Raw genomic sequence first — 23,560 nt, 5'->3', positions numbered from 1 at the left:
ATCAGCCAGACACGTCCCCTGGTGTTACTGTATAATGTCCCATTCCCAGCAGTCACCTCTCCAGTCATCACCCAAACACGTCCCCTGGTGTTACTGTATAATGCCCCATTCCCAGCAGTCACCTCTCCAGTCATCACCCAGACACATCCCCTGGTGTTACTGTATAATGTCCCATTCCCAGCAGTCACCTCTCCAGTCATCACCCAGACACGTCCCCTGGTGTTACCGTATAATGTCCCATTCCCAGCAGTCACCTCTCCAGTCATCACCCAGACACATCCCCTGGTGTTACTGTATAACGTCCCATTCCCAGCAGCCCCCTCTCCAGTCATCACCCAGACACGTCCCCTGGTGTTACTGTATAATGTCCCATTCCCAGCAGTCACCTCTCCAGTCATCACCCAGACATGTTCCTTGGTGTTATTGTATAATAACCCCATTTCCAGCAGTTACCTCTCCAGTCATCACCCAGACACATCCCTTGGTGTTACTGTATAATGTCCCATTCCCAGCAGTCACCTCTCCAGTTAGCAGCTGAATGATCTTGTTGGTGAGTTCCAGGATCTTTTGATCATTGTGTCTCTCATGTATCAGTGAGTGAGGGCGAGGCACCGTGATGCGGCTCTGGGACATCCTCAGTTCTCCTGACACACATGGTCGGTTGCTGGGTGTCTCACACTCACCGGATGTCTTCACTACTGTGTAATCCTGTGTATTGGGGAAGACATCAACATAAAAGATCCCAGATCCTCTCACCTCCTTAGTCATGCCCCTGTATTATTACTATAGATATAAGTGATGTCACTGTGACACTCCCAGATCCACTCACCTCCCCAGTCATGTCCCTGTATGATGTCACTGTGACACTCCCAGATCTCCTCACCTCCCCAGTCATGTCCCTGTATTATTACTATAGATATAAGTGTTGTCGCTGTGACACTCTCAGATCCTCTAACCTCCCCAGTCATGTTCCTGTATTAAAAATAAATAAATTATATAAGTACAGGTTGAGTATCCCATATCAAAATATTCTGAAATACGGAATATTCCGAAATACGGACTTTTTTGAGTGAGAGTGAGATAGTGAAACCTTTGTTTTTTAATGGCTCAATGTACACAAACTTTGTTTAATACACAAAGTTATTAAAAATATTGTATTAAATGACCTTCAGGCTGTGTGTATAAGGTGTATATGAAACATAAATGAATTGTGTGAATGTAGACACACTTTGTTTAATGCACAAAGTTATAAAAAATATTGGCTAAAATTACCTTCAGGCTGTGTGTATAAGGTGTATATGAAACATAAATGCATTCTGTTCTTAGATTTAGGTCCCATCACCATGATATCCCATTATGGTATGCAATTATTCCAAAATACGGAAAACTCCCATATCCAAAATACCTCTGGTCCCAAGCATGTTGGATAAGGGATACTCAACCTGTATATAAATGTCTGGCACACACACGAGCTGTCTCTCCTAGCAGCTGTTGTGGGAGATAGTCAGTCTCCCTAATAAGGGATAAGAGGAAGACCATCAATAAATTAACAAAGGAGACCTCTATAATAATTAAAAAGAGGCCGATAAAGGTGGTGGTCTGGTAATCAAAGATCGAGTGGACTATATAAAAGAAGCTACCAGACAACTAGATGATTTATCTTTCTATAAGAAACTTCCTAGTGACCCTACTGCCAACTTTCTGGTGGAATTACAACAACTATTATCAGCTAATCAAGATGGAGTCATCTCTAAAGAGGAGTTGCGGTTTCCTCTTCCTTCTTTTCCTTCTATTTCCATCTATTATCACCTTCCCGAAATACACAAGTCCATTACTTCAGCCCCCGGATGTCCCATTATATTGGGTGTTATCTCCTTAACTTCTAATCTTTCCTTCTATATGGATAGTTATCTACAACTCCATGTCTCTCTGTTGAGGTCACACATCCGCGATACAACACACTTCCTGCAACTTATTCATAATATTGCGTGGAAACCATCATATGCTTTAACATTGGACGTACAAAGTCTGCATTCAAACATTCCCCACCTGTTAGGTTTACAAGTGATTAAGGAATGTCTATTTTTGGACAATGACCTCTCAGAGAGACACAGGGATTTTCTGAACAGCCATGGGAACCAGATTCGCGCCAACCTCTACATGGGCACGGCTGAGGACCAACTCGTGTGTGTGTGTGTGTGGGGGGGGGGGGGGGGGGCGGGTTTGGCGGACATCTGGTTCTCTATGGTCGTTACATAGATGATCTATTTTTTATTTGGGATCGGGAACTTAACACAACTTTAGATTTTGTTTCTTTTCTCAACACCAACACCTTTAATTTGAATTTTACACATACTTATAACTCGTCTGAGATCACATTCCTGGACGTGACTCTAAAAATATTGGATGGTCATATATACACCTCCAACCATTTTAAGGAGGTTGGCAACAATGCCTATTTACATTATAAGAGCGCATACTATGCCCCTTGGAAGACAAATATTCCTAAGGGGCAATTTATGCGCATAAGGCGGAACTATTCCTCTGATGACATTTTTTAAAAACAGTCAGCAGATATGGTGGCCGCCTTTCAGACAAGAGGTTACCCCAAAAATGTATTACAAACTGCATTTGAGGAAGTTTTTACTAATGGGTTGAATACTGTTACTATATTCTGAACCAAAGAAAATCCCCATTGCAACACAAATAGATTTACCTTATATCTCAACATTTAAAAACCAGTCAGGAGAGATTAAATGTATTATTAGTAGGAACTATAAAAACCAAATGCACTACTTGTCATCATGTAATTAATTAATTAATTCCATCAGATCTAGCAAACAAAGAATACGCCATTACTAGCTTTATAAATTGTGAGTCAAGCTGGGTAGTGTACCTACTTATCTGTTGGTGTAACATGAAATATGTAGGTAGAACTAATAGATCATTAAAATCTCACTTCATGGAACATAGACGAAACATTATTAATAAAGTTCAGAACCAAACTATCCAAAGGCATTTCTTTAAATGTCACAATGGTGTCTCTAAAAATAGGATTTTGGTACTTACCAGGTAAATCCTTTTCTTTGAATCCATAGGGGGCACTGGAGTACTCTTGGGGATATGGACGGCTTCCACCGGAAGAAGGCACTGAATAAATTAATTTTTGAGACTACTCCTCCCCTCCATATCCTCGAGCACTTCAGTGTTTTTTACTGAGCCGAACAGGATCGATAGAGAGATTGACCAAAGGAGAATTACATATAATCTCACGGACAACAATAAAGTTGACACAAAACGTAACAGACAACTAAACAGTTGACACCATAACTGATTAACCCTTGTTAAATTTAAACCAGTCGTGAAAGTGTGTTACCATAAGAACCACTGAACTTCCTAAAACAGGTAAACTGCTCTGGGTGGGCGTCCAGTGCCCCCTATGGATTCAAAGAAAAGGATTTACCTGGTAAGTACCAAAATCCTATTTTCTTTATCATCCACTAGGGGTCACTGGAGTACTCTTGGGATGTACCAAAGTTTCCTCCGTGGTGGGAGAGCTGTTTGGCACTTGTAACATTAAACGGCCAAAGCTAGATGCTGATGCCGCGAAAGTATCAAACTTGTAAAAGCGCACAAACGTGTGCACTGAAGACCAAGTAGCCGCACGGCAAAGCTGTGTCGTAGAAGCCCCACGACTCGCTGCCCATGACGTTCCCACAGAACGTGTGGAATGAGCTGTTACTGAAGTAGGTGGCTGTAACCTAGCATAAAGGTAAGCCTGACGTATGGTCAGTTTGATCCATCTGGATAAGGTTTGCTTAGAGGCTGGCCAACCCCTCTTAGCCGCATCATAGAGAACAAACAACGTATCCGTTTTACGCACAGTAGACGTTCGGGATACATAGATGCGCAATGCGCGAACCACATCCAACGTTCCAGAATCTCCTGTTAACACAGGAACTACTATTGGTTGATTGATGTGAAAAGACGACACTACCTTTGGTAGAAAAGCGGGATTCGTCCGAAGTTCCGCTCTGTCATCATGAAAAACTAAATACGGTGACTTGCACGACAAGGCACCCAGATCTGAAACACGCCTAGCCGAAGCTAAGGCTAAAAGAAAAATCGTTTTCCAAGTGAGAAATTTAATATCCACTTGTCGTAAAGGTTCAAAGTAATCGGACTGTAAGAAATCTAAAACCAGATTCAAGTCCCATGGTGCTGTAGGTGGAATGAAAGGAGGCTGTATCCTCTTTACACCCTGTAAAAACGTATGTATTGACGGCAACGAGGCCAATTTCCTTTGAAAGAAAATTGACAACGCAGATACCTGCACCTTTAGTGTGGAAAGACGTAGTCCTCCATCTAACCCCATCTGTAAAAATAACAAAAGACGGGATAAATTAAAAGATGATGTCGGAAATTTCCGAGCTTCACACCAACTTATATAAGTACGCCAGATTCTGTAATAATGAGCTGCCGTAACCGGCTTCCTAGCTCGTACCATGGTTGGTATAACAGACTCAGGAATGCCCTCTCTTCTTAAGATGGCCTTTTCAACAGCCACCCCGTCAAACGCAGCCGCGCTAAATCGGGGTAAAGGAACGGACCCTGTTGTAACAGGTCCGGACGTAGTGGGAGTGGCCACGGATCGTCTGCGAGTAACCCGAGGAGATCCGAGAACCAAGCCCTCCGAGGCCAATGAGGCGCTATTAGTATGACTGTGACGGACCCTCTCTTGATCCGTTTTAGCAACAGCGGGAGCAGCGGAAACGGTGGAAACAGATACACAAGGCTGTACGGCCACGTGGCTGTGAGAGCATCCACCGCCACTGCCCCTGGATCTCTTGTTCTGGACATATATCGTGACACCTGATGATTGTGGCGGGATGCCATCAGATCCACCTGAGGGTACCCCCACTTCTGGATCAACATCTGAAATACTTCTGGATTTAATGCCCACTCTCCTGGATGAAAATCCCGACGACTGAGAAAATCTGCCTCCCAGTTGTCCACTCCCGGAATGAACACTGCCGACAATATCACCTGGTGATATTCGGCCCATCTGAGGATCCGAGCTACTTCCCGCATTGCCATGCGGCTTCTCGTTCCTCCTTGTTTGTTTATGTATGCGACTGCCGTCGCATTGTCTGACTGCACCTGAACAGTCTGAAAACGAAACATGTACACTGCTTGTCTTAGAGCATTGTAAATCGCCCTGAGTTCCAGAACATTTATGGATAGCGATCTTTCGTGATTTGCCCAGAGGCCCTGGAGCCGATGACTCTGAACTACAGCTCCCCAACCTCTGAGACTTGCGTCTGTTGTCAGAATTATCCAATTCACGACGCCGAATCGTCTCCCTGCAGATAGATTGTGTATTTTTAACCACCAGAGAAGAGACACCCTGACTTGTGGCGACAATCTCACCCTGTGGTGCAACTGCAGATGTGATCCCGACCATTGCGCTAACACCTCCAGTTGAAACGGACGTGAGTGAAACCTTCCGAACTGAAGTGCTTCGAAAGCCGCCACCATTGTGCCTAAAAGGCGAATGCACAAATGTACTGAGACTGTGCGTGGCTTGAGCACTAATTGCACCAGATGACGAATGACCTGTACTTTCTGTTGTGGCAGGTAAACCTTTTGTTTTACTGTATCGAGAATCATCCCTAGGAATTGAAGTCGCTGACACGGAATTAGATGTGATTTCTTTAAACTGACTATCCAACCGTGCTGAACTAGTACATTGTACGTTAGCAAAGCATGCTGGAGAAGCAATTGTTGAGACGGAGCCTTTATGAGTAGATCGTCCAAATACGGAACAATTATTACCCCTAGGGACCTGAGATGAGCTATCATCACGGACATTACCTTGGTGAATACCCGAGGCGCTGATGAGAGGCCAAACGGGAGAGCCTGAAACTGGTAATGGTCTCGCCTTATCGCAAACCTTAAGAAACTCTGGTGAGGTGGCCAAATCGGAATGTGTAAGTACGCATCCTTGAGATCCAGCGCAATCATGAATTCCTGCGGCTCTAACCCTGCAATTACTGACCTGAGAGATTCCATCTTGAATCTGTGGTAAGTGACGTAATGATTGAGACCTTTTAGGTTCAATATTGGCCTGACTGAGCCATCTGGTTTTGGTACCAGAAACAGACTGGAATAATAACCCTGCCCCTGTTCCTGCACGGGGACCGGAATTACAACTGCAGCATTCAGCAGAGACTGAATGGCAACCTGCAGAACTGCTTTCTTGTCGTCCGACACAGGCAGTCCTGTCGTGAAAAATCTTCCTGTCGGAAGATAATCGAACTCTATTTTGTAACCCTCTAATACTAACTTGCGGATCCACCCATCTGTGGACGTCTGCAGCCACGCCCCCTGAAAGCTCTGAAGGCGTGCTCCCACAATTGGAGATCCGAGATGGGCTGGGAGCCCGTCATGCCACTGGTTTGTTAGTGGTCTTAGTGTCTTGACGACTTGCATTGGATTGTCGAGCACTACGTCCCCGACCTCTTCTACCAGGCGTGACTGCTCCTGTGCCCTGCCCACGAAAGGGCTGAGTTCTAAAGGATTTGAACGCCGGACCAGAATATTTCCGTTTAGGTATAGTTGTAGGCGATGGAAGAAACACAGACTTTCCTCCAGTAGCCTCAGAAATCCATTTGTCCAATTCAGGACCGAAAAGCTTCTCGCCATCATAAGGCAATGCCTCTATACCTTTTTTAACCTCCGTCTCCGCCTGCCAAGAACGCAGCCAAAGTGCTCGTCGTACTATGACTAGCGATGAGGACAGGCGAGAAGTAAGCTGACAGACGTCAGTAGAAGCTGTACCTAGATATTCAGCAGCTTCCCAGATTTGATCCGCGAGAAGTATAAGATGGTCATCTTGCAGAGCCGACTTGAGCTCCTTTATCCATACCATTAAAGCTTTAGTAACCCAAATGCCAACCAACCCAGGTCTCAGCAGCACTCCAGCTGCTGTATACATGGACCTTAGCATAGCCTCTATTTTACGATCTGCAGGGTCTTTAAGCGTAGTAGCAGTTGGTACTGGTATGGTTAACTTCCTTGTAAGTTTGGATACGGATGAATCCACCAATGGTGGGTTCTCCCAAGTAGCTGTCATGGACTCTGGAAACGGGTAACTCGATTTAAATCTACGAGGAATAGAAAACCGTTTATCCGGATTTTTCCGTGATTCCAGTAACATTTTATTAAGAGATTCCGAAATAGGGAAACACATCGGAGATCTCTGTCGTTTAGTAAAAACTACCTCATCATTCGTCAGGGGCTCCTCAGTTTCCGTAAACTCCAGCGACTGACGTACTGCTCTGATGAGATTGTCAATACCTGGGCTGTCAAAATCGTCACTATCTGACTGTTGCCCTATTTCGCCCTCCTCATACTCCTGTTCAGTGAGGTCTAGTATCCCAGAGACTGGAGAATTATTAGGAAAAGGAAATTTATCTTTCCCACTCAAGGTGGGCCTCTGACCAGATTGAGACTCTGGTAACTCAAATGGTCTCATTTTAAACTCAGATCTTGCCGCCTCTCTTTCTTCACGAGAGGCGGCCAGCTCTGATTGTAAACCAACTAATACATCTGCAAGTAAAGCCCATGGAGGGTCCAGAGATGGTGGTTTTACTTCTGAAATCGTATTTATGGCTGTATTAACAACACATGCTGTACATGTGGTGGATCCATCAGGCAACACACTCTTACAGACATGACATGAAAAATGTTTCTTAGATTTTGCTGGTGTCTTACTCATTATAAAAGACAGACAATACAAACTACACACAGACAGACTGCACGACTCAGTAATAACACCAAAGTTCCTGGTATATATCAGGCAAGTGCAGTGCCTGCCAGCAATAAGAAAACTGACCCCAAAATTCCCCTAGTACCACTCTTAGCCGAGATGTAATAAAGGAAACCTGGAATAGACAGGAGAACATTAACATATTAAGCATGCCAAATACTGCCAATGTCTCCCCCCCCCCCCACTCCCACGACCTCCGTGTACAGCACCGGGTCGGGGCCTGTGGAAGTCTGCATAGGGCCGTGTGAGCGGCCTGTACCTGTAGGCCCAGGCAGCGGGAACTCCTCGGCTGCTGCGGGCGGATAGCGGAAGCAGCGAGCGTGCTGCATAGAGCCCTGGAGCGGCCTATGCACACGCGCTCCCGCCCGCCACACACATTTTGCGGAGTGTCTGTGTAGCCAGGCAGCGCTGCTGCGGCGCCGGGGAGCAGCGGTCTGGTATTTAAGATGCTGGGAGCGGAGAGTGAGAGCGCGCCGCATGGAGCCGTGACGCGGCCCATGCACACGCGCTCCGGGCAGCGGTGAGTACCCAATACAATCCCCAACAGTGGAGCGGCAGCAAGAGCTGACCGCCCCTAACATACCTGGACCGTGACCAAAGTCTATGACGGGGCTTCTCATCCAAGCTCCGTCCAGCTTTTTGCAGGCAGCCTGCAGGTGGAGTGAGGGAGCTCTTTACAGAGAGGTCCGACACTCACGGCTGTTCTCAGCCGCTTCCACTGTCCCTGACCCACGCCTGTTAGAAGGGGGGAAAGGACGTGGAAATCCTTGAAAAGAAGAAAAACTTAGGAACTAAAAAAAAAAATTCCAATACTTCGTGGACGAGCTCCACTATGCCTTCTAACTGTGTCGAGCACAGAAAAAACACTGAAGTGCTCGAGGATATGGAGGGGAGGAGTAGTCTCAAAAATTAATTTATTCAGTGCCTTCTTCCGGTGGAAGCCGTCCATATCCCCAAGAGTACTCCAGTGACCCCTAGTGGATGATAAAGAAAGGTTATTGGTTTAGAACACATTTTTTCTACAAAACGAGGCAGCAATAGATTCGTTAAACTCTGCAGGCAGGAATTATATTGGACCTTTCAGTTAAATACATTACACCCAGAGGGTCTAAACGAAGCCCTAGAACTTAATTCTGTACTGTAACAGTTTGTCACTCACGGCGTATGCTGGGGTTCCGACAACCGAGCTTTGACTGAAGGGACAGCTGCCTGTGAAGAGAGTAGACGAGGTGGCCGAAAGTAGTTCCTACTCATGGGGTGGAGGCCTTAGTATAAGAGAGAAGGAGGAGGACTCTGAAGGAGGGTAACTGTAGTTTTAATGAGAAGTAAACTATACACGGATACTTCAGAGATTGCAAGACACCGAATAAAAGAACTGGAGTCTATGGTTAATTATTTGAAAAGAGGTTGAAGAACTCTGGTTTAGAAGGACTGTAGACTGTGATAGTGATCAGAAAGACGAGGCTGAAAAACACTGGTTTTGTAGAATTGAAGACTGTGGCTTGTGATTGAAAGACGAGGCTGAAGAACTCTGACTTGAAAAAAACAAAGACTGTGGCTTGTAACTGAAAGACGTCCGTTGGAACCACCTTTAGCACCTGAAGCTTCCTCTACAGCCTGGGTCCCTGTGAGCACTCCACGAGTGGCGACAGGCTTTAAGCAATGGGACTGCAGTGGCGATAGATATCAGACAGACAATAGCAACCAGAACCAGGGCAACCTGGGAGCACAGAGCTAGAGCACTTTTCACAAGAAAGTAACTTGAAGCACTGGCATCCTCTTTCTGAGCCAGCCCCCCTTTTATAAGGGCGGACTACACTGGATTGGCTAGACACAGAGTGGGAATTCCCATTGGCAGAACACAGGTCTTCAACATGGCGGCCCCCAGCACAGGGGACATTCACAGCTGCAGCACACAGCTTATCCAGCTCCGGCTTCTGACTCCCGGAAGCTGCGTTTCCACCAGAGGACCCTGCTGCAGCAGCTCCCCTCCGCAGCACTCGGCTCTCCAGACCCCGGCCCCTGGAAGCCGCACACATGTCCTGGAGAACCCTGCCGAACCCCACCGCAGCCACGTCAACCACTGGGAAGGTAACCCCCGGGGGACAATGCCAGAGGTAAGACTCTGGATGCTGACAGTACCCCCCCTTTTTAGGGTGGACTCCAAACACCCTTGTGCTTTGGTCGGGTTCTTGGCATGAAAGGTCCGGACCAATCTTGGGGCATGGACGTCCTCTGCGGAAACCCAGGACCTTTCCTCCGGTCTATATCCCTTCCTATTGGAGACGACCATATCTTCTACGGGAGTTAAGAATCCTGTGGACCTCAAATTCCTCTCCTTGAGGACCTTGACTCTTGGGAGGTTTAGGAAGCGCAGCCCGAAATCGATTAAGCATGAGAGGCTTCAGTAAGGAAATGTGGAAAGCATTAGGGATTTTTAAGTAGGGAGGCAACGTTACCTTGTATGATACTGGATTCAATACTCTTTCTATAGGATTTAGGCTCTCATTCCGAGTTGATTGCTAGCTGCCGTTGTTCGCTGCGTAGCGATCATTTTAAAAAACGACAAAACTGCGCATGCGTATGAACCGCAATGCGCACGCGCGGCATACGGGTAAAAGAGCATCTTAGTTTTGCACAGGTTCTAGCGACGCTTTCAGTCGCACTGGCGAACGCATGGAGATTGACAGGTAGTGGGAGTTTCTGGGTGGCAACTGACCGTTTTCTGGGAGAGTTTGGAAAAAATAAGATTTTACTCACCGGTAAATCTATTTCTCGTAGTCCGTAGTGGATGCTGGGAACTCCGTAAGGACCATGGGGAATAGCGGCTCCGCAGGAGACTGGGCACAACTAAAGAAAGCTTTAGGACTACCTGGTGTGCACTGGCTCCTCCCTCTATGACCCTTCTCCAGACCTCAGTTAGGATACTGTGCCCGGAAGAGCTGACACAATAAGGAAAGGATTTTAAATCCCGGGTAAGACTCATGCCAGCCACACCAATCACACCGTATAACTCGTGATACTATACCCAGTTAACAGTATGAAATATAACTGAGCCTCTCAACAGATGGCTCAACAATAACCCTTTAGTTAAACAATAACTATATACAAGTATTGCAGACAATCCGCACTTGGGACGGGCGCCCAGCATCTACTACGGACTACGAGAAATAGATTTACCGGTGAGTAAAATCTTATTTTCTCCGACGTCCTAATGGATGCTGGGAACTCCGTAAGGACCATGGGGATTATACCAAAGCTCCCAAACGGGCGGGAGAGTGCGGATGACTCTGCAGCACCGAATGAGCGAACTCTAGGTCCTCCTCAGCCAGGGTATCAAACTTGTAGAATTTAGCAAATGTGTTTGACCCCGACCAAGTAGCTGCTCGGCAAAGTTGTAAAGCCGAGACCCCTCGGGCAGCCGCCCCAGAAGAGCCCACCTTCCTCGTGGAATGGGCTTTTACAGAATTAGGATGCGGCAGTCCAGCCGCAGAATGTGCAAGTTGAATCGTGCTACAGATCCAGCGAGCAATAGTCTGCTTTGAAGCAGGCGCACCCAACTTGTTGGGCGCACGCAGGATAAATAGCAAGTCAGTCTTTCTGACTCCAGCTGTTCTGGAAACATAGATTTTTAGGGCCCGGACTACGTCCAGCAACTTGGAGTCCTCCAAGTCACGAGTAGCCGCAGGCACCACAATAGGCTGGTTCAAATGAAACGCTGAAACAACCTTTGGGAGAAATTGGGGACGAGTCCTCAATTCCGCCCTATACATATGGAAAATCAGATAAGGGCTTTTACAAGACAAAGCCGCCAATTCTGATACACGCCTGGCCGAAGCCAAGGCCAACAGCATGACCACTTTCCACGTGAGATATTTTAGTTCCACGGTTTTAAGTGGTTCAAACCAATGCGACTTTAGGAAATCCAACACCACGTTGAGATCCCAAGGTGCCACTGGGGGCACAAAAGGGGGCTGAATATGCAGCACTCCCTTAACAAATGTCTGAACTTCAGGTAGTGAAGCCAGTTCTTTTTGGAAGAAAATCGATAGAACCGAAATCTGGACCTTAATGGAACCCAATTTTAGTCCCATAGTCACCCCTGACTGTAGGAAGTGCAGAAATCGACCTAGCTGAAATTCCTCCGTTGGGGCCTTCATGGCCTCACAGCACGCAACATATTTCCGCCATATGCGGTGATAATGGTTTGCGGTCACTTCTTTCCTAGCTTTAATTAGCGTAGGGATAACTTCCTCCGGAATGCCCTTTTCCTTCAGGATCCGGCGTTCAACCGCCATGCCGTCAAACGCAGCCGCGGTAAGTCTTGGAACAGACAGGGCCCCTGCTGCAGCAGATCCTGTCTGAGCGGCAGAGGCCATGGGTCCTCTGAGGTCATTTCTTGAAGTTCTGGGTACCAAGCTCTTCTTGGCCAATCCGGAACAATGAGTATAGTTCTTACTCCTCTCCTTCTTATTATTCTCAGTACCTTGGGTATGAGAGGCAGAGGAGGGAACACATACACCGACTGGTACACCCACGGTGTTACCAGAGCGTCCACAGCTATCGCCTGAGGGTCCCTTGACCTGGCGCAATATCTTTTTAGCTTTTTGTTGAGGCGGGACGCCATCATGTCCACCTGTGGCCTTTCCCACCGGTGTACAACCATTTGGAAGACTTCTGGATGAAGTCCCCACTCTCCCGGGTGGAGGTCGTGTCTGCTGAGAAAGTCTGCTTCCCAGTTGTCCACTCCGGGAATGAACACTGCTGACAGTGCTAACACATGATTTTCCGCCCATCGGAGAATCCTTGTGGCTTCTGCCATCGCCATCCTGCTTCTTGTGCCGCCCTGACGGTTTACATGGGCGACCGCCGTGATGTTGTCTGACTGGATCAGCACCGGCTAGTGTTGAAGCAGGGGTCTTGCCTGACTTAGGGCATTGTAAATGGCCCTTAGTTCCAGAATATTTATGTGTAGGGAAGTCTCCTGACTTGTCCATAGTCCTTGGAAGTTTCTTCCCTGTGTGACTGCCCCCCAACCTCGAAGGCTGGCATCCGTGGTCACCAGGACCCAGTCCTGTATGCCGAATCTGCGGCCCTCTAGAAGATGAGCACTCTGCAGCCACCACAACAGCGACACCCTGGTCCTTGGAGACAGGGTTATCAGCCGATGCATCTGAAGATGCGATCCGGACCACTTGTCCAACAGATCCCACTGAAAAAGATCCTTGCATGGAACCTTCCGAATGGAATTGCTTCGTAAGAAGCCACCATCTTTACCAGGACTCGCGTGCAGTGGTGCACCGACACCTGTTTTGGTTTAAGGAGGTCTCTGACTAGAGATGACAACTCCTTGGCCTTCTCCTCCGGGAGAAATACTTTTTTCTGTTCTGTGTCCAGAACCATCCCCAGGAACAGTAGACGCGTTGTAGGAACCAGCTGCGACTTTGGAATATTCAGGATCCAGCCGTGCTGTTGTAGCACTTCCCGAGCTAGTGCTACACCGATCAACAACTGTTCCCTGGACCTCGCCTTTATAAGGAGATCGTCCAAGTACGGGATAATTAAAACTCCCTTTCTCCGAAGGAGTATCATCATTTCGGCCATTACCTTGGTAAATACCCTCGGTGCCGTGGACAGACCAAACGGCAACGTCTGGAATTGGTAATGACAGTCCTGTACCACAAATCTGAGGTACTCCTGGTGAGGAGGGTAAATGGGGACATGCAGGTAAGCATCCTTGATGTCCAGTGATACCATGGAATCCCCTTCGTCCAGGCTTGCAATCACCGCCCTGAGCGATTCCATCTTGAACTTGAACTTTCTTATATAAGTGTTCAAGGATTTTAAATTTAAAATGGTCTCACCGAACCGTCCGGTTTCGGTACCACAAACATTGTGGAATAGTAACCCCGTCCTTGTTGAAGGAGGGGTACCTTGATTATCACCTGCTGAGAATACAGCTTGTGAATCGCCTCCAGCACTGCCTCCCTGTCCGGGGGAGCTGTCGGCAAGGCAGATTTGAGGAAACGGCGAGGGGGAGACGTCTCGAATTCCAGCTTGTACCCCTGAGATTCCACTTGTAGAATCCAGGGATCCACCCGTGAGCGAGCCCACTGGTCGCTGAAGTTCTTGAGACGGGCCCCCACCGTACCTGGCTCCGCCTGTGGAGCCCCAGCGTCATGCGGTGGACTTAGAGGAAGCGGGGGAGGACTTTTGTTCCTGGGAACTGGCTGTATGTTGCAGCTTTTTCCCTCTACCTCTGCCTCTGGGCAGGAAGGACGCGCCTCTAACCCGCTTGCCTTTTTGGGGCCGAAAGGACTGTACCTGATAATACGGTGCTTTCTTTGGCTGTAAGGGAACATGGGGTAAAAATGCTGACTTCCCAGCTGTCGCTGTGGAAACGAGGTCCGAGAGACCATCCCCAAACAACTCCTCACCCTTGTAAGGCAATACTTCCATGTGCCTTTTAGAATCTGCATCTCCTGTCCACTGCCGAGTCCACAATCCTCTCCTGGCAGAAATGGACATTGCGTTTATTTTAGATGCCAGCCGGCAAATATCCCTCTGTGCATCTCTCATGTACAAGACAGCGTCTTTAATATGCTCTACGGTTAGCAATATAGTGTCCCTGTCTAGGGTATCAATGTTTTCCGACAGGGAATCTGACCACGCAGCTGCAGCACTGCACATCCATGCTGAAGCAATAGCCGGTCTCAGTATAATACCTGAGTGTGTATATACAGACTTCGGGATAGCCTCCTGTTTTCTATCTGCAGGCTCCTTTAGGGCGGCCGTGTCCGGAGACGGTAGTGCCACCTTTTTTGACAGACGTGTGAGCGCTTTATCCACCCTAGGGGATGTCTCCCAACGTGACCTGTCCTCTGGCGGGAAAGGGTACGCCATTAGTAACTTTTTAGAAATTACCAGTTTCTTATCGGGGGAAGCCCACTCTTCTTCACACACTTCATTTAATTCATCAGATGGGGGAAAAACCACTGGTAGTTTTTTTCTCCCCAAACATAATACCCTTTTTTGTGGTACCTGGGGTAATATCAGAAATATGCAACACATTTTTCATTGCCGTAATCATGTAACAGGTGGCTCTATTGGAATGTACACTAGTCTCATCATCGTCGACACTGGAGTCAGTATCCGTGTCGACATCTGTGTCTGCCATCTGAGGTAGCGGGCGTTTTAGAGCCCCTGATGGCTTTAGAGACGTCTGGGCAGGCACAGGCTGAGAAGCCGGCTGTCCCACATCTGCTATGTCGTCAAACCTTTTATGTAAGGAGTCGACACTGTCGCGTAATTCCTTCCACATAACCATCCATTCAGGTGTCGACCCCGCAGGGGGTGACATCACATTTATCGGCACCTGCTCCGCCTCCACATAAGCCTCCTCATCAAACATGTCGACACAGCCGTACCGACACACCGCACACACACAGGGAATGCTCTGACTGAGGACAGGACCCCACAAAGCCCTTTGGGGAGACAGAGAGAGAGTATGCCAGCACACACCAACAGCGCTATATAACACAGGGATTAACACTATAACTGAGTGATTTTTCCCAATAGCTGCTTGTATACACAATATTGCGCCTAAATTTAGTGCCCCCCCCTCTCTTTTTTACCCTATGTAGTCTGGAAACTGCAGGGAAGAGCCTGGGAGCGATCCTTCCAGCGGAGCTGTGAGGGAAAATAGCGCCAGTGTGCTGAGGGAGATAGCCCCGCCCCTTTTTCGGCGGACTACTCCCGCTTTTTTCTATGTATATCTGGCAGGGGTATTTTACACATTTATAGTCTCTATGACTATATTATGTGTTATTTGCCAGCCAAGGTACTCAATATTGCAGCCCAGGGCGCCCCCCCCCCCCCCAGCGCCCTGCACCCATCAGTGACCGGAGTGTGAGGTGTGCATGGGAAGCAATGGCGCACAGCTGCAGTGCTGTGCGCTACCTTGATGAAGACCGAAGTCTTCTGCCGCTGATTTCCAGGACCCTCTTCTTGCTTCTGGCTCTGTAAGGGGGACGGCGGCGCGGCTCCGGGACCGGACGACCGAGGCTGGGCCTGTGTTCGATCCCTCTGGAGCTAATGGTGTCCAGTAGCCTAGAAGCCCAAGCTAGCTGCAAGCAGGTAGGTTCGCTTCTCTCCCCTTAGTCCCGCGTAGCAGTGAGTCTGTTGCCAGCAGATCTCACTGAAAATAAAAAACCTAAAATAAACTTTCTTTTTCTAAGAGCTCAGGAGAGCCCCTAGTGTGCATCCAGCTCAGCCGGGCACAAAATTCTAACTGAGGTCTGGAGGAGGGTCATAGAGGGAGGAGCCAGTGCACACCAGGTAGTCCTAAAGCTTTCTTTAGTTGTGCCCAGTCTCCTGCGGAGCCGCTATTCCCCATGGTCCTTACGGAGTTCCCAGCATCCACTAGGACGTCAGAAAAAAGCAGGCGTGGCCAGGCGTTTGCTGGGCGGATATCTGACGTCATTACCGGGACCTTCATCGCAGCAATCATCGCACAAAATAAGTAACTACAGGGCTGGTCTTGTTTTGCACAAACTTTCAATCCCCACTGTATGATCAGTGATTACAGAAACTGGATGCTGAGCTCCCTCCAGCAAGTATCTCCACTCTTCGAAGGCCAATTTTAAGGCCAGCAGTTCTTGTTCCCCAATAGCGTAGTTCTGCTCCGCTGGGGAGAATCTCCAGGAGAAATAGGCACATGGATGAGCTTTCTGGTCCCCGAAAAACTGGGATAAAACTGCTCCTACTCCTACCAAAAAAGCTTCTACCTCCACCTGGAAGGGGCGATTGAGATCAGGTTGTCGAAGGATTGGAGCAGACATGAAGGCCACTTTCAGAAATTAGAAAGCTTTTAGTGCCTCATGTGGCCAAGCCGGATTTGATCCTTTCTTTGTCAATGCAGTAATAGGAGCAATGATGGAGGAGTAATCGAAATTAGCAAAACCCAGAAAACATTGGATTCCTTTTAGAGTAGCAGGAAGGGTCCAATCTCTAATTGCTTTGACTTTGGCAGGATCCATCTGTAGTTCCCTTCCGGAGATGTTATAACCTAAAAAGGGAATGGAGGAAGCCTCAAACGTGCATTTCTCTAATTTGCAAAAGAGCCGATTCTTTCTTAGACGATTCAAGACTTCTTTGACTTGTTCGCGATGGACCTTCAGATCTTTGGAGAATATCAGTATATCGTCAAGATACAAATACAAACACTTGTAGTGAAGATCTCGAATAAAAGCTCATTGACATAATTCTGAAAGACCGCTGGAGCATTGCACAAACCTAAAGGCATTACCAGATATTCGTAATGCCCATCACAGGTGTTGAACGTGGTCTTCCACTTGTCTCCCGTGCGAATGCGTATAAGGTTGTAAGCCCCACGTAGGTCCAGTTTAGTGAAAATAGTAGCTCCCTTTACTCGGTCGAATAATTCCGGGATCAAGGGCAAGGGGTACTTGTTTTTAACTGTAACCTCATTGAGGCCCCGGTAATCAATGCAAGGCCGCAGGCCCCCGTCCTTCTTTTTGACGAAGAACCCTGCCTCAGCTGGAGAAGAGGAAGGTCGAAGGAATACTTTGGCCAAATTCTCCTGTATGTACTCAGACATCACTTGGGTTTCCAGGAGGGATAAAGGATAAGTTCGGCCTCTGGGAGGTGTCTTACCTGGCATTAAATCAATAGGACAGTCCCAACTGTGGTGGGGAGGAAAGGTATCCACCCCCTGCTTACTGAAGACGTCTAAGAAGAACTGGTAAGCGTCGGGAAGACTAGAAGAGTGTAGTGTAAGAAGTGGCTTGATGGTGGACAGAAAACTCTGGGATCACGACTCCCCCCCCCATGCGAGTACATCCATAGGTTGCCAATCCAAACGAGGATTGTGCTTCTGTAACCACGGGAATACGAGGATTATTTTTTTTGAGAGACTTTGGGAATTACCAGGAAAGAGATGGCTTCAGAATGGAGAATACAAACTTTCATCTTCAGAGGAACAGGGATATAACTTCCATCTACCGCGGTGATAGAAATGGCTCGCTCTAAACAAACTGTCGGTATTCCAGAGTGTTGGACTAAGGCCGAAGTAATGAAACTTTCAGCAGCTACAGAATCCAGAAGTGCGGCAACATGAAGAGAAGAAGACCGACAACAGTGACTTCTTCCTGGTAAGTGGTTCGGGAAATGCCCCTAGCTTAACCTCTCCTGCGTAAGCTAGAAGTGGGAGTTTCCCAGCCGTTGAATGCAAGACTTAATGAAGTGGTCGGCCGCCCCACAATACATAGAGGTTGCCTTGTCTGCGTCTTTGACGGTCCTCGTTGGTGAGTCGAGAACGGTTGACCTGCATGGGTTCTTCGGTAGGTGAGGATGGTCTTGGAGAGGGACTGGCCTGAGGTTTGGGTGGGTCAAACCTTGTTCGCTCAAGACAGCGCTCTTTATATCTCAGATCTAGTTTATTGCACAAAGAAATTAATTGGTCGAGCTTAGTCCGGACGTCTTGAGAGGCCAGATCATCTTTAATTCTGTCAGAGAGACCATTCCAGAAGGCAGCAATGAGAGCCTTCACATTCCAGCTCAGTTCATGAGAGGGTATGGAATTGGATCACGAACTGGCTAACGGAGCGGGTTCCTTGACGCAGACAAAGGATCTCCAGGGAAGCAGAGGTGGCCCGACCCGGCTCATCAAAGATTTTATGAAAAGTTGCCACAAATTCCAGGTAGTTCGAGAGTACAGGATCAGTTCTCTCCCACAATGGTGAAGCCCAGTCCAGAGCTAGTCCGGTTAGGAGTGATATAATGTATGTCATTTTCGTCCGATCAGTTGGGAAATTGGCGGACTGTAACTCGAACTGGATCTCACATTGATTAAGGAAACTTCTGCATTGCCTTGGACTTCTGTTGAATTTACTATCTCGCGGCAGTTGTAAACGAGGGACTGGTGTCAACACAGGTGGGTTAGATGCTGGAGGATTCGGAGCTGGAGCAGGTGTCTGAGATGAGGATATGGCAGCATGAAGAGAATCTAAACAAGCGGACATATTCTGCATGAATTGTACAATCTGGGTCTGCGTGGCCTCCTGCTTGCTTAAACGAGTCAGGATATCTGCAGTGGCTTCGTCCCCAGTAGCCTGTTCACTTGTCAGATCCATGTGGCCAGTGCTTACTGTCATGCTCGGCGTAAGTTGGGGTTCCAACAACCGAGCTTTGGTTGAAGGGACAGCTGCCTGTGAAGGGAGTAGACGAGGTGGCCGAATATAGTTCCAACTCATGGGGTGGTGGTCTTAGTGTAAGAGAAGGAGGACTCCGAAGGACGGTAACTGTAGTTTTAATGAGAAGTAAACGATACACTAATACTTGAATGATTGCAAGACACTGAATAAAAGAACTGGAGTCTATGGTTAATGATTTGGAAAGAGGTTGAAGAACTCAGGTTTAGAAGGACTGTAGACTGTGAAAGTGATCAGAAAGACGAGGCTGAAAAACATTGGTTTTGTAGAATTGAAGACTGTGGCTTGTGATTGAAAGACGAGGCTGAAGAACTCTGACTTGAAGAAACGGAGACTGTGGCTTGTAACTGAAAAACGTCCGTGGGAACCACCTTTAGCACCTGAAGCTTCCTCTACAGCAGAGATTTTTAACCTTTTACAACTCGCGTCACACTGAACAAGATTTAAATATTGCCAAGGCACACTCAAATATAATGGTGATGCATGGTGCAGTTGCGTGTCCTAGGATGTCATGTCACAGCTTCTCCATAGGTAGCCCCTGAGCCACATCTGAGAAAGCCAGAAGTGCCCAACACTGCCCAGGCCCAAAATTAGAACTCCCATTGGCAGAACACAGGTCTTCAACATGGCGACCCACAGCACAGGGGACATTCACAGCTGCAGCACAGAGCTTACCCAGCTCTGGCCTCTGACTCCCGGAAGCTGTGTTTCCGCCAGAGGACCCTGCTGCAGCAGCTCCCCACCACAGCACTCGGCTCTCCAGACCCCAGACCCTGGCCTCCGGAAGCCACACATATGTCCCAGAGAACGCTGCCGCAAGCAGCTCCCCGCCGCCGCAGCCACGTCAACCACCGGGAAGGTAACCCTCAGGGGACCATGACAGAGGTAAGACTCCGGATGCTGACATAGTTCATAAATTACATCTCCATTACACTGAAGATACTATGGGTTTGTACTAGAATGCTTTGACGGATATTATTGGGACCAAAATAGTGTACAATAGTTTTAGAAGTGAAACAGGTCCCACTTGAGGTTCATTTGAATGGTCGAAGATCCATTATTCCTCCTTGTTTTTAGTGATAGGAAAATTCTATGTAATATGAAATATAGATAAAAATAAGATTTTACTTACCAGTAAATCTATTTCTCATAGTCCGTAGTGGATGCAGGGGACTCCGTAAGGACCATGGGGAATAGACGGGCTCCGCAGGAGACAGGGCACTTTAAGAAAGAATTAGGAATACTGGTGTGCACTGGCTCTTCCCTCTATGTCCCTCCTCCAGACCTCAGTTAAGGAAACTGTACCCGGAAGAGCTGACAGTACAAGGAAAGGATTTTGGAATCCAGGGTAAGACTCATACCAGCCACACCAATCACACCGTATAACTCGTGATAAACTTACCCAGTTAACAGTATGAACAACAACAGAGCATCAGACAAACCTGATACAACCATAACATAACCCTTATGTAAGCAATAACTATATACAAGTATTGCAGAAGAAGTCCGCACTTGGGACGGGCGCCCAGCATCCACTACGGACTACGAGAAATAGATTTACCGGTAAGTAAAATCTTATTTTCTCTAACGTCCTAGTGGATGCTGGGGACTCCGTAAGGACCATGGGGATTATACCAAAGCTCCCAAACGGGCGGGAGAGTGCGGATGACTCTGCAGCACCGAATGAGCAAACACAAGGTCCTCCTCAGCCAGGGTGTCTTTGCAAAGGTGTTTGAGCCTGACCAAGTAGCCGCTCGGCAAAGCTGTAATGCCGAGACCCCTCGGGCAGCCGCCCAAGAAGAGCCCACCCTCCTTGTGAAGTGGGCTTTTACTGATTTTGGAAACGGCAATCCAGCCGCAGAATGAGCCTGCTGGATCGTGTTACAGATCCAGCGAGCAATAGTTTGCTTTGAAGCAGGAGCACCCAGCTTGTTGGATGCATACAGGATAAACAGCGACTCAGTTTTCCTGACTCTGGCCGTTCTGGCTACATAAACCTTCAAAGCCCTGACTACATCCAGTAACTCGGAATCCTCCAAGTCACGAGTAGCCACAGGCACCACAATAGGTTGGTTCATATGAAAAGATGACACCACATTTGGCAGAAATTGCGGACGAGTCTGCAATTTGGCCCTGTCCATATGGAAAACCAAATAGGGGCTTTTATGTGACAAAGCCGCCAATTCTGACACACGCCTAGCCGAAGCCAAGGCTAATAGCATGACCACCTTCCACGTGAGATATTTTAATTCCACGGTTTTAAGTGGCTCAAACCAGTGTGATTTCAGGAAATTCAACACCACGTAAAGATCCCAAGGTGCCACTGGGGGCACAAACGGGGGCTGAATATGCAGCACTCCCTTTACAGACGTCTGAACTTCAGGTAGAGAAGCTAGTTCTTTTTGAAAGAAAATCGATAGGGCCGGAATCCGGACCTTAATGGACCCCAATTTCAGGCCCAAAGTCACTCCCGACTGTAGGAAGTGAAAGAAACGGCCCAGCTGGAATTCCTCTGTAGGGGCATTCCTGGCCTCACACCAAGCAACATATTTTCGCCGTATACTGTGATAATGTTTAGCCGTCACGTCCTTCCTAGCCTTTATTAGCGTAGGAATAACCTCATCCGGAATCCCTTTTTCTACTAGGATCCGGCGTTCAACCGCCCTGCCGTCAAACGCAGCCGCGGTAAGTCTTGGAACAAACAAGGTCCCTGCTGCAACAGATCCTGCCTTAGAGGCAGAGGCCATGGGTCCTCAGCGAGCATTTCTTGCAGCTCTGGATACCAAGTCCCTCTAGGCTAATCCGGAACAATTAGTATTGTTCTCACTCCTCTTTTCCTTACGATTCTCAGCACCTTGGGTATGAGAGGAAGAGGAGGAAACACATAAACCGACTGGAACATCCACGGTGTCACCAGTGCGTCTACAGTTATCGCCTGAGGGTCTCTTGACCTGGCGCAATACCTCTGTAGCTTTTTGTTGAGGCGGGATGCCATCATGTCCACCTGTGGCAGTTCCCACCGACCTACATTCTGCGCAAAGACTTCTTGATGAAGTCCCCACTCTCCCGGGTGGAGGTCGTGCCTGCTGAGGAAGTCTGCTTCCCAGTTGTCCACTCCCGGAATGAACACTGCTGACAGTGCTCATACGTGATTCTCCGCCCATCGAAGAATTCTGGTGGCTTCCGCCATCGCCACCCTGCTCCTTGTGCCGCCTTGGCGGTTTACATGAGCCACTGCGGTGATATTGTCTGATTGAATCAGCACCGATTGGTTGCGAAGCAGGGTCTCCGCTTGACTTAGGGCGTTGTATATGGCCCTTAGTTCCAGGATATTGATGTGAAGGCAAGTCTCCTGACTTGACCACAGCCCTTGGAAACTTCTTCCCTGAGTGACTGCCCCCACCCTCGAAGGCTTGCATCCGTGGTCACCAGGACCCAGTCCTGAATGCTGAACCTGCGGCCCTCGAGAAGTTGAGTACTCTGCAGCCACCACAGAAGAGACACCCTGGCCCTGGGGGATAGGGTGATCAGCCGATGCATCTGTAAATGCGATCCGGACCACTTGTCCAACAGATCCCATTGAAAAGGTCCTCGCATGGAACCTGCCGAAGGGAATGGCCTCGTATGACGCCACCATCTTTTCCAGGACTCTAGTGCAGTGATGCATCGACACCTGTTTTGGTTTTAAGAGGTCTCTGACCAGTGTCATGAGTTCCTGAGCATTTTCCGTCGGGAGAAAAACCTTCTTCTGGTCTGTGTCCAGAATCATGCCCAGGAAGGGCAGACGCGTCGTAGGAATCAGCTGCGACTTTGGAATATTCAGAATCCAGCCGTGCTGTTGTAACACTTCCTGAGAGCGTGCTACACTAATCAGCAACTTCTCTCTGGACCTCGCCTTTATGAGGAGATCGTCCAAGTATGGGATAATTGTGACTCCTTGCTTTCGCAGGAGCACCATCATTACTGCCATTTACTTTGGTAAATATTCTCGGTGCCGTGGACAGACCAAACGGCAACGTCTGGAATTGGTAATGACAATCCTGTACCACAAATCTGAGGTACTCCTGATGAGGTGGATAAAAGGGGACATGAAGGTAAGCATCCTTTATGTCCAGAGACACCATAAAATCCCCCTCCCTTGCGATGACCGCTCTGAGCGATTCCATCTTGAACTTGAACTTTTTAAGTACATGTTCAGGGATTTTAAATTCAACATGGGTCTGACCGAACCATCTGGTTTCGGGACTACAACATGGTCGAATAATAACCCCCTCCTTGTTAAAGGAGGGGAACCTTGACCACCACCTGTGGAAGATACAATTTGTGAATTGCAGTTAACCCTGTTTCCCTCTCGGGAAGGGGGGGGGGGGGGGGGGGGGGGGAAGCCGGCAGGGCCTTCAGTGAGGAGGCATCTTCTCAAAGTCCAGCTTGTATCCCTGAGACACAATATCTATTGCCCAGGGATCTACCAGGGAGTGAACCCACTTGTGGCTTAACT

The 23,560-nt window shown here is 48.1% G+C and overlaps 1 protein-coding gene across 3 annotated transcripts in view; it reads right to left on the bottom strand.

The window, feature by feature from the left end:
* Window positions 1-23,560, bottom strand: part of LOC135054637 (oocyte zinc finger protein XlCOF8.4-like) — a 59,647-nt gene that overhangs the window by 10,430 nt on the left and 25,657 nt on the right. For all 3 annotated transcript variants that reach the window (XM_063957862.1, XM_063957861.1, XM_063957860.1), the window contains exon 3: window positions 520-708. In XM_063957862.1, the coding sequence (XP_063813932.1) occupies window positions 520-708 (189 nt within the window). The remainder of the gene's footprint in view (window positions 1-519; window positions 709-23,560) is intronic.

Source organism: Pseudophryne corroboree, chromosome 3 (genome assembly GCF_028390025.1).
Source record: "Pseudophryne corroboree isolate aPseCor3 chromosome 3, aPseCor3.hap2, whole genome shotgun sequence".
NCBI lineage: Eukaryota > Metazoa > Chordata > Amphibia > Anura > Myobatrachidae > Pseudophryne > Pseudophryne corroboree.
This window is presented reverse-complemented; position numbering and strand designations above follow the sequence as displayed.